Source organism: Hippoglossus hippoglossus, chromosome 6, assembly GCF_009819705.1.
Source record: "Hippoglossus hippoglossus isolate fHipHip1 chromosome 6, fHipHip1.pri, whole genome shotgun sequence".
Classification (NCBI taxonomy): Eukaryota; Metazoa; Chordata; class Actinopteri; order Pleuronectiformes; family Pleuronectidae; genus Hippoglossus; species Hippoglossus hippoglossus.
Window position 1 is genome coordinate 5619397 of NC_047156.1, and position 12061 is coordinate 5631457.

At 42.6% G+C, this 12061-nt stretch overlaps 1 protein-coding gene across 2 annotated transcripts in view; it reads left to right on the plus strand.

The window, feature by feature from the left end:
• kcng4a (potassium voltage-gated channel, subfamily G, member 4a) overlaps positions 1–9737 on the plus strand; it is a 26680-nt gene extending 16943 nt beyond the window's left edge. Inside the window, exons 4-5 of one of the 2 annotated variants that reach the window (XM_034588604.1) lie at positions 5515–7913; positions 9626–9737. In XM_034588604.1, coding sequence (XP_034444495.1) covers positions 5515–6396 — 882 coding nt within the window. In that variant the 3' untranslated portion in view covers positions 6397–7913; positions 9626–9737. Of the gene's footprint in view, positions 1–5514; positions 7914–8172; positions 8268–9625 lie in introns of those variants that run through there. The other variant, XM_034588605.1, reaches the window with a different exon arrangement.
• The last annotated feature ends 2324 nt before the right edge of the window (positions 9738–12061 follow it).

Here is a 12061-nt window from a genome sequence, read left to right on the forward strand (position 1 = left end):
TTCATAGTAGCTTTAGTTAGTTTAGGGCCTGAGTTATATAGTTATATAGTTATATAGTTATATAGTCAACTTAGCAACGACCTTCTTCATGGGCATTTCAGACAAACAGGCCAGAGATCTTCTGGACTTACTATTTTCAGATTTTGACAACAAATGATTATAATGTCAGATGTACAATTAAAAGCACTTTAGACAGTTGCTGCAGGACCTTTTCTGTATGTGTCCTTTATTGATTCATAATTTAGATTAGTCTGTGTAATCGTCTTGTGGTTTCTTCCTCAGATTGATTTGTGCCTTAGCTTTTGTGAAGAGTGACCGCTTTATCCAACAACGTAATAATGATAGATGTTTCCCATGTGGCGACTTTAAATGTCCCCCCCCTGCACCCTTGCTGCAGTCTTTGTCTTAATTTGACATTGAGATGTGTTAATACGGACGATAATGTGAATCCTTGTGTGTGACAGCTGCTGGGGTGAACAGAGTCGCTGTTGAAATGAGCTGTCACTGACAATAGTTCCAGAGAGAGTTGTACAGAGGAGATAAGGTCAGGGATATAGTGGGTATTTATTGTGTGTGTGTGTGTGTCTGTGTGTGTGTGTGTGTGTGTGTGTGTGTGTGTGTGTGTGTGTGTGTGTGGGTGTGTGTGTGTGTGTGTGAGCCAGAAGTAGAAAGCTTCTAGCTGTAACAAATGGCCTATCGCTCTGAGGTTGAAAACGGTGTTGCAAAGCCCTGATGGACCTAAAGTCAGCACGGCAGAGAGGGAGAGAGAAAGCAGAGGGTGAGGTGGGGAATAAATGAGAGGGGGGGGGGGGGGGGGGGGGCACACCAGAGACATAACATGTGAACTGTGGGGGGAAGGTGTTGGGACAGACGGCCGAAAAAAGTCTCAGCAAGACTGGACATCGGAAAAGAACGAAGGAACGCACGCAAGCTTACGGAGGAGGAGAGGTGTTAGATTTAATATTAGGGTGAAGACTGAAGTGGTGACTCTCAAATAGAGAAGACAGATTAAACTATTGGATGTGTCGTCTCTTTGTATATAGTGTGTGTGTCCGCAGCTTGAGAGGAAAACATCCCCCAGTCAGTCCTTCAGACCTCTGGAGAAATCATGGATTATTTGGATTAAGCTATTGTGGTTCCACTTTTTACTGTGTGGGCTGCTGCTGCACGGGCAGTTGCTGCACCGCTGCTCTGGACCTACATGCAGTTGTTAAAGTATATGTGCCGTAACAATCGTGATCTATACAATGAAATGAATATTGTATATACTGTATAATACGTGGAATAGAATGTGGCATCTTTAGGTATTGATTTTTACGTTTTTTTAAAGTTTTAAAGCTGCATTGATCAATAATTTTTACAATTATAATATATCAAATGACTATTTTTTTATGTGATATGCATGATCACACAGACTCTGCAGATTCTTTTGACTCTACTGAGCCTTTTAGAGCCTTTTTTAGCTCATTGTTTTGGTTTGTAGTTTACAAACTCCAGTTATCAACCATCAGTCAAAGAACCAGGAGGTGGTGGTGACCAAAAACAACAAGCAACTAAAAACTGAAAGGAGAGCAAACGTTGGACAGACATTTATACGTCATATAGTCAGTAGACCGACTAGAAACATGATTAATAGTATTTGCAAAATTACAGTGTGCAAGAGCCTCATAGCTATTTGCAAGTGTTTGAATTAAAGCTATAATATGCAACAATGCTTCATTAAAAGGTTTATAAACTTTATTTTGTAAGGCTTTCATTTATTCAAATGTTCACAACAATTTGGATAAATTCATGTTCAAACCCAGTGAAATCCACAATTTTATTGAAGGTAATGGGACGTTTCATTTTGGTTCCCTTCTAATTGAGTCATAGCCACTTTACCTGTGGCTTCGTCCGTCTCTGCTCTAACTTGTGAGAGAAAAACGTCTGAGGAACTTGAAGTTGACAGTTTCTTCCTTCAACTGTTTGTGTTGGTCACTCGAAATGGATCGTGATTATTCTTTGCTGTTTGCTGCGTAATGTGAATAAGAATGTGAATGTTTAAGAACTTGATATGAAGCACAGTTAAAGGTGGAAAACACAACACGCATCCCCTTTAATAAATCTTGTATATCACCTGAAAGCTTTTTTACTGCTTAAAGCCATAAAAAAAGCACTCAAAAATATCCTCTGATAAAAATGCAGCCACTGTGGAAAATAACCCACTTTGTATCAAACAAGTACAGAGTGGCTGCCCCAGTGATGTGCCGTTTATTACAATCTCTATTCCTGCAATTCACAGAACTCCCATAGCTTTCCATTGATACTCAGTAAATCAGACTGAATATTAAGGATTGTTGCATAAAATGATCCAGAACACACAAATCTTTGTTTTATCTACTAATGGGTTTGTTTTCTCTATGAATAACTTCAACATGTTATGGACCCAAATGTTTTATCTGTTTTGGTCAATAAACTAACTAACTAACTAACTAACTAACTAACTAACTAATTGTTATTGTTTCAGCCAAAGAAAACATTGGGCCTTGAATTTTCTGTCTAAAAATTATGTAGCTTTAATCACAAGTTACAGAAAGCTGATATAGGAAAACTAATATTCCAAGCAGGACTTTGAATTAAATCTCAATTAAACAACATATTCGTTTTGATATTCCGAATTTGGTCTGATTCAAAAATATTATTCCATTAAGAGATGTGGGATGTGCCGATGCAATTTGGGTTTTATTGGAGCATTCTTTGGACATGTGCACTTAGAATGTGGATCTCCATTTGGGTTTTTATGGTTGTATGCAACACGGCATCTTGCGTAGCGTAGCGGTCAGATGATACATTTAAAATAAATGCTCGCCCCTTTCAGGACAGAAACACTTTTTTATACCATTATAAAAGACTTGGATATAATTCCTTCATAACACAATAAAGCTGGAGTCTGTTTTGTGGACCTGCCTGCAGCATAGTTTGCAAAGTACATCTTTTTGGTCCATGTCAGACTTTTAATATTCAAACCGTGTCCATGAAACAGAAATTGCCTTTTAGGTGCGAGATCGTCTATTTGTCTTTGCTGGTCGGAGCCCTTCGCCTGTCTGGATTTATCTTGTTCTGAGTCATGTCCGCTCTCCTCCATGTTTGTTTGTGTTGCTGCCATACAAATTCCCTGCCTGCATCCGCGCTGTGTGGACGAACACAAGGCATACTCCGAATAACAAAATATATGGCTGTAAAAAATGGAATCTAAGGGTTGTCAGAGTATGATATGAAATGATGGATGCGTTCCTGTCGTTACATGATGCACGTCGTCTTATTGCTCAGCCCTATGCATCACTGCAGGAATGAAGTGAAAAGGCTAAGAGTCAAAGTGGGCTGAGGGGACAGGACAAGACACAAGTATGAAAGATGCATGATGCATAGAAAAAAACAGTAAAGGTTGTGTTTCTCTTGGAGGAACACTGAATGAATGAGGGATTTAAACAGGAGAATGAGAGCGATGTGAGAATGAAGGATGAGAGGGAGGGAGTCCGGAGAGGGTGATGGAGGAGGAAACAGAATGAGTGATGAGAAGGTGGAGGCAGAGGCAGGAGGAGAAAGGAGAGGCTGGCAGAGAGAGAAAAGAAGGATGAGAGGGAAGGAAAATAGATGAGACGGGGTGTGAAGAGAGGAGATAAATGAGGAGTGTGAACAATGAGGAAAGTGGAGAAAATGCAGAGGAGCTAATGATACAAGAGGCTGAAGGAATACACAAGTATGTCCACCTTAATTTAAATTCACATGGTGGCATAATCAGCATTATATTGTAATTTTACCTAAAATAAGGAAAGAATTCTGTTGTTTTACTCGTATAAATATGAAAAAAGCACAATAACTTTCTTGATCTGCCCGAGAAACACTCGTCCTGCACAGAGAAACTGATGGATTGTCTTCAGTGTAGCTGAAGGGACATTTTGAGTCCATAAGTTACCAGCCCCGTCTTCCTTGGCTGCAGCCAGACAATCCAAAGATGGACAACGCCGGAGGATGTTTTCCTCCCAAGGAAAAAAACGACAACATCGGCTGTTTCAGCAAACGTCCGATAATGAAAAATGTGCACCTTCAAGTGACAAAGAGTTCTAGTGGCTCTTATGACTCTTTTCCAGCAGGAGCCGAGGAGGAAGTAAAGTGAGGAGGTTGGAGTGGATGTACACGTCAACAAAACACAAAACGATTTTGTTTTGGTAACTTCGGAGGCTTTCACACCTGCCTTGTCTTCAATGGATTTTTCAGTTTAGTCGGACCCTAAATAGCAGGTGTGAAAGGTTCCTCAGACAACGGTTCAGACCAATGGACCAAAATGCAATGTGAATATATATATTTTTGAATAGTTCGGACTTTTCCATTTGCAGGAAGTTGTGGCAGCATTAAAAAATGGAACACCGGATTACTTGTAGTCTTTCCCTAACAACAAGGATGTTCATTTTGCTGCTAGTTATACCGTCATTATTTTTACAGGTTTCAAACAAACAGAAAGACTACTTCTCATTTTGCACTTTATTCAAAAATAATTAGCGAACACAATAGACATATTGACAACACGCCAATGTCAGAAGCTCCTCTGTCTACAAACCAATCAGGTAGACGCAGCCCACATAGGTGATGAAACAGGTCGTTAATATGTCATAGAAAAGTGTTTCGGTCCATTATCTAAACCGCAAAGTGAAACCAAAGCTAAGCGGATCAAATAATAGACCATTAGGTCTCTCCCATGAATATTGAATGATACATTTTCTTTCAATGCAACTATAACTTTCAATATGGCAACAAGACAAATGAACAAAAGTCTAAAATCTAAACTATATTCCAACACAGTTTTCGGAGCCCATCTTTCAAAGGAAATGGATTCAGTGCCCTTTGTTCAATAGCGGCTGCTGCTCGATAAACCAGTGAAATTCTAAAGTTTTCTTGTAATGTAGATAAGTGCTTATATGTAAATCTTTTGGAGTTGGGATTTGAAAGTGTGAGGAGGTGGAACAAAAGCCAATTTGTTAAAAAAAAACGAAAGAAGTGAAAAAGAGAGCGTCGGAGCTTTATGGTGGCGTGGGACCGAGCTTTGAAGAAATGGGTCAGTTAACAGCAGGGTTTTCTGCTCCCGTGTATCATCACATTGGCTTTTTTATTGTTGCATTGCTCTTCCCTGACACTGTAGTTAGAGGGCACGCAAGCCTGATTGCTTCCTGTCACCACTCCCACTGAGCGTCCTATTAATCTTTGAGACCCGCTCTAATGAAATAATTGATTGATCGTGTCAGTGTATTATCTATCAGTGCTGCTGCAGTAGCTTTAGCATACTGAGCGAGTGCAGCTCATGATTTATTGATGATTATCGAGGGTGATTATCTGACCTCAGGATTTTTGTCTTCTCCCCATCTCCCTGTGCCTTCCTCCCCATCTGTCTTGTATCCTGTCACATTCCTGCCTGTCCTCACTTTTGCTGTCTCTCCACTCTTCCACCTCCCACCCCTCCGTCTTTCCTCTCTTCCTCAGGGCGAGTGTTCCACCAAGTGCTACAACATGTTCATCATAGAGACGGTGTGTGTGGCCTGGTTTTCCCTGGAGTTTGTCCTGCGCTTCATTCAGGCCCCCAGCAAGCTGGACTTCCTCCGCGGGCCACTCAACATCATTGACGCCATGGCCATCCTTCCCTACTACGTCTCCCTGGTGGTGAGTGAGGAGGACCCGGACCTGGAGCATGAGCGGCCAGGAGGAGGTAAGGGCTACTTAGACAAGCTTGGCCTTGTGTTGAGGATCCTGCGGGCGCTGAGGATCCTCTACGTGATGCGCTTGGCCCGCCACTCTCTCGGCCTGCAGACGCTCGGGCTGACGGTCAGGCGCAGCACCCGGGAGTTCGGCCTCCTCCTGCTTTTCCTCTGCGTGGCCGTCACCCTCTTTTCCCCGCTGGTCCACTTGGCCGAGAGCGAGCTCACGGGCACCCATGACTTCAGCAGCATCCCCGCCTCCTACTGGTGGGCTATTATCTCCATGACAACCGTAGGCTACGGCGATATGGTACCAAGGTCCATTCCAGGGCAGGTGGTAGCGCTGAGCAGCATCCTCAGTGGGATCCTCATCATGGCCTTCCCTGCTACCTCCATCTTCCACATGTTCTCTCGCTCCTACCAAGAGCTCAAGATGGAGCATGACCGATTGTTTAAGGAAGAGTGCGCGGCTGCCGCAGCTGCTGCCGCCGCCTCCGGGGAGCTGCCGGAGGCGGCGGGGGAGGGAGGGGTTGGGGTCTCAGCTCCACCTGGTCTGGGATTACATCTAGACAAGCAGACTGTGCACTCACTGGAGTCGCTGGCTCTGCTGGGGAAAGGTGGAGACGCTGCAGGAAATAACAACCACAGCCTTCCACCAGCAGCTTTCTGAGCAGCGCTCGCACTGACTGACTGAATCCAAAGCTTCCAAGAACATGCGCGTCCCTTAATCTCTATCTTATATACTGTAAAACTACTGCAAATGACTACTGCTCCAAATGCCTCACTCCCCGCGTGGCTATGAAGCATCTGTGTTGCATTGGATAAGAGGAGATTACACATACAGCATTTCCTTTGCTCTTCATCTGATGATAGGGAGCACAAGTGCGCACACTGCTGACTGCACAGAAACTGAAAGACATGAAACCCTTTAAATTGGATGGTTCAGTCTGTCTGACCAGAAAGCCTCCGCAGCAATATTATTAACTGGTTGCTTCCATAAACATGCAATAGTCAGTCCAAAGTTGCTTTTCCTTCCACTGTGAAAATACCTAAAAGCCCAACTGCAACGTTCAGTTTTATTCACATTACTTTTTAATATGTTGCCTGCAGTATGACCTGGAAATGTGTCTCTACTGTATATTCTACTTTTCTGCCATGAATTCAAAGAAGTGCTCCTCTTTTAGTTTATTTTTTGAGAAGCTTGAAGCCATGTTCTGAGAAGAAACGTTAACAAACCGATAGTTTTGTCTCTTAAAAGACGTATATCCATCGCTCCTTTATGTATCTCCTGTGTGCGTGGACTCTCTGTTGTGAACTCCAGGTAAACTGAGCGAGGATGCTGCAGATGCCGTGATCCAGACTGTTTTTGTTTTTTAAATCAGTTGATGAGGAAATGAAGGGATGGAGAGAGCGAGAGAGAGAGAGAGATAGAGAGAACATTTGAGGGTGTGTGAGTGAGAGAGAATGAGCGCTGACAACCATGAAATGTACTTTGCAATGCTTCAAATAAAAGCTCTCCTGGTAATATGAGAGAAATCCATTTTCTTGGCTGTAGTTTTTTCGGATTTAGGTCTAATCTCTTTGGCCAGGATGCTCAATCAGAGTCCTACCGCCAGACACTTCTGAGAGGAGAAGAAACAAAAACAGCCGCCTCAGCCCGACACACGCAGATAAGCATTATGTGAACAACAATTCTGCGACAATCCCCTTCTTACATCACCTCCTTGTTTTCATGTGAACAATTACACCACTGTGGAAAGATGCCACGTCTCTCTGCAAATCTTTTGTTTTTTTTTAGACAGGGATCTCCCTAATGCGGTGCAACGATAATCTCTGTTTAACGTTACATCCTCAGTACGAATCAATCCTTTCATCCGCTGTCAAATCCTGGGGTGGCCTCCAAAACGGCTGGGGTCATGCTCCCTTTTCTGAGAAGAGTGGTCCAAGAAGGATGTGGAGGCATGCAGGGACGTGCCAGATGTGGATGTAATCTAGATTAAAGTTGGAATTAAAAGCCCCACAGGCAAACGGGTTACTGCCTGAAACTCGACGTCATCCAGTCGCTTTAAATTTGCTTTTCCTGTTTTTTCTCTTTCTCTTCAGAATCCGCAGCGATTGTAGTGCCGTCGTCGCTTGGGGCATATATCGCTCATATGGAAGCGGCTGTAGCCTCAGTTGGATTCATAGGTACTGTGGAATTTGTACTTGATGTTTATTGTGTTTATTTGAGTGAAGCAAACCAATTTCAGATTGAGAGATATGATGGATTACACAGTCTAACGAAATTATCCATCCGTATACTCATGTGATTTTTAGCTGTTGTATGGTTTCAGGAAAGATAACACTGTCATCTTTTGAAATTGCACAAAGGATAACGTCTAACAAGGGGGTTTTATTACTCTTGTTTTTATTACTAGTTTGGCATTTTGTTAAATGTCTCCTGCAGTGTTACGTGAGAGGACTGACACCTACTCTCAAGCCTGTGCACTACATGTGAAACTAGAGCCAGGAGTGAAATGGACGAGGAACTGAACTGACTGCAAACTGTGTTTTTCAGACATTTGTTCAGTGTCTGATAGCTCTCTCCGAACAAATGAGGCTGACATCACAAGGCTATTAAGACACATAACTTTCATTAACCGGCAATAACTCCAAACCTGTTTCCCGGATTACAAAAACACTTAGACGCCTCCAGGAAGAGTCGGTTATTGTTTTTCCATTTTTATTTTAATGTAAAGCTTTTGCACACACACACACTCAACCTCATACTTCTATGTTAGTGTGGACACTTTTAAACATAATGCATTCCTGAGCCCCTTACCCTAACCTTAACCATCATAACTAAATGCCTGATCCTTATCCTTACTTAATCCTTTATTCTAACCCTAACCCTAAGGAGACGCAGGTCAGAAAGTGAGGACCGGTCCTCACAAAGATATCTGTACAAGACAGGTACACACATGCACACACGCACACACATACGCACAGACACACAGACACACACACAGTAGTGTCTCCACTAAGACCCTAACCTAAATTTAACTTAACTTATGGGGACCTGCTTTTTGTCCCGATAAGTTAATTATAAACTCCAATGTGACGCCGTAATCAGGCTTAGGTCCCCACAACAAGGCAATACCTATATCTCACACACACACACACACACACACACACACACACACACACATGCAGGTTGTTTCTTGGATCTCATTGGAGGAATCTAGTTTCTTGCGGCTCTTTTATTCTTCACTTAGGACCTTGTTTGCAGGCACATACAGACGCCTGATGAGCCTGGAGACATCTGCAATCTGCAGAATAACAAAACGCACAGCTCTCTCATGAGTGTCCCTCCGCGGTCGTGTCAGCACAGCCCGTCTTTCTTTTTGTATTTCACTCTCCGATTTTGACGCCTCGCTGCTTCTATTCATCTTTATCTCTCTGAAAATCAGCCTCTTAACTAGATTTACATGACTGCTCATCTGAAACGGTGTTACTGTCATCCAGAAAGTCAGACACTAACATGCAACAGCGCCACGCATTATGAATTCAGCCAATATCGAATTTGTTGGAAAAGTTCAACCAATCCATCAAAAGTTTGTAAAGCCATCTCTCTCTCTCTCTCTCTCTCTCTCTCTCTCTCTCTCTCTCTCTCTCTCTCTCTCTCTCCTCCAGATGCACACGGACAAACGCTCGCTCGCTCACACACCTACTCACAAAGGAGACCGAGGTTTTTAGTGGGAGTTTTTCTTGCTCATTGAGAGTCTCGAGGTTGGAAGGGGTCACCACATGCATTCATTGTTCCCGCACTGTGGGCGTTGGGAAGCCTTGTGAGACTGTAATTGTGATTAAGAAGGCGGCGCAAAATAAACTTAACTTGCAAATGTGTGTTTTCTTTGCAGCTGGTGAGGATGCTGGTTGCTGCGGGGATGGCGTGGTAGAAATGGAATGTGGTGATGATGATGGCGAACCTGGCAGACACAGATGGATCGTCTGTCATGTGTGTCACCTGCCTCCCCCTTATCGCCGTGACATTTATAAAGACAAACCTAGAAATTGCCTTTTTCTGCGATGGGAAAAGGGGGAGAAGGAACAGACGAGGAGAAGTAAGTTGATGTTGTTTTCGAATTCTCGTCGTCTCCTGTGCTCCACGCCTCTCTGGATTCACTCATGGCTGCAGGCTAAAGGATCCAGTTTGGGGTAAAGAGCCTCTCAGAAAGTCAATCCTGAGGTATCACTGTTTAGGAAAGATTTTTATTATTAATGAGCCAACTCTGAGGATTCCTCGGGGGCCACAGAGAGACTGAGGATGATGAGTCAGAGACAAAGTGATGAACATGTACCGACGACAATAAGCAGCAATATTAAAACAAAGTCTGTTTGCTGGTTTGTGTGTTTGTCAGCAGGATTACGCAAAAACTACCAAAGGGATTTCCATGAAACTTGGTGGAAGGATGGGACATTGGACAGAAAAGACCCCATTAAAGTTTGGGGCGGATCCACAGATTTCATAAATTTCATTTACAAGTAAGTTTTACAGATTTCCCGAATAATTCGTGGATTTTGATGAAAGTAATCAGACAGATTTATGGGACTGATATCTATGAGTGGGTGCAATTTGATGTGGATCTAAAGAAAAATGGGGATGTAGTTCATTTAAATGTGGTTTCATAAAGCAACTGTCGGTTTGCAAAATCTATTTCTCTTTACGCAAACACTAGCTCTATCTGGCAGCCCCTGCTTCCACGCTACGCTGAGTGTGTCTTTTCAGTCACGTCATAGCCTTCGCCCATTCATCAGGCTCCTATCACAACCTTAGAGATGCGTTTCCTATTTTCAAGCTAGCCTACAGGGTGTAGACTGTATATAAAAAGGTGTAGCTGAATATTCACCACAGAGACATGAGAGTGGTTTCAACTGTCTCTCCCCACCCGAGGCAAGAAATGTAAAACAATTCCTTTAAAATTCTCTGTGCATATGGCAGCGCACCGTTTCATCCGGAGAGGATTCAAACTCCGTTAGCGAACCGAGTGATCTCCTGGAGCTACGTCTGATTTTTGTCTGGTTTTTAACACTGCGGAGACCCACCATGTCTCCGACATCCCAAACCCACTGAAAGACATGAGAAGCAGCAGGAGGGGAGGAAGCTTTTTAAAATTCATGGCCAGTTTTACTTTCATCCTATATTTATATACTGATGACGGCTCGGCAGCTACAGTTAAGTGCCGCCGGGTCGTCTGAGCTGAGTGTTTTGGAAGAAACGCTGTGATTTTAATAGTGAAGACAGTGCCTGACTTTCAGGGTTCTTTAACCTTGAAAGGGATTTAATAACGAAAAGTGAAAGCGTGTGTTTGTAGGGACATGAAGTCGACTTGTTCCCGGCCTCTGTTCTGCCCACGTTGCTGAATGTTCTCCTGAATTAAAGAGGAGTTTGAAATATTACATTTTCATTGTGAGAAGTAGGATGGAAATCTTGGTCTTCTGCTTTCAAGATGACCCAGTTGAGGTAGGTCTCCTTTGTCTAGTGTTTTTTAATTAGAAATTCCTCAGATAATGACGTAATGTCGTTAGTGAAAGAGATATGGTTTGTTTTCCAGAAACTGATCTTCTTTCTTTATAGAGTCTTTCAACTTCTTCATGATAATGTTAAGTCACTTGCAGGACACGGTTTAAGATTAATCTTCATCACAACATGTTTGTTTCCTCATCCTCACCCACAGTACTTGTGTTGCCTAATCGTAACCACAGCTTAACGAACCTTGATCTCTGAACTTCGTACTCCCATCATCCCCCCCAATCGACCCACTGGCAACTGTTTTTTGTTCATTAATGTAAACCCTCAATTCCTTTAAAAAACATTATGCGTCTCAACACAATCCATCCAGCGGTTATGAAATAAATAGACAAACTGATTATTTGTATAGATTTTGATCACACATGTTAGTCCTTCCATTCTGGTTTGCAGCTAAAAATGTATCATAATCACAGTATTTAAATTTTTTTTCACAATTTGAAATTATATTATTGGTGAGAAAATGTAAAAAAAAGATCAAAAATCTAATGAAACCAATGAAAAACTTTGGTTTACAACTTTGTACTGATGTGCGGAATATTAAGAGGTGAAGAATCAAGTTGCAGTGGCTGTCAATCAAGGTCAAACTGGGAAATGCCACCAGAGGCATTTAGCTCCTCTGTTGTTACAAGAGTCTTTTTAAATTTCTTCTTGGTCATGAGATATGATCAGTCTGCCTTTGCTCCCTGGTGTTTGTGTCAATGTGGATGCACACCACAAGATTTCTGAGAAGAAGTGGATCCAATTAAACCAAACAGACACAGGC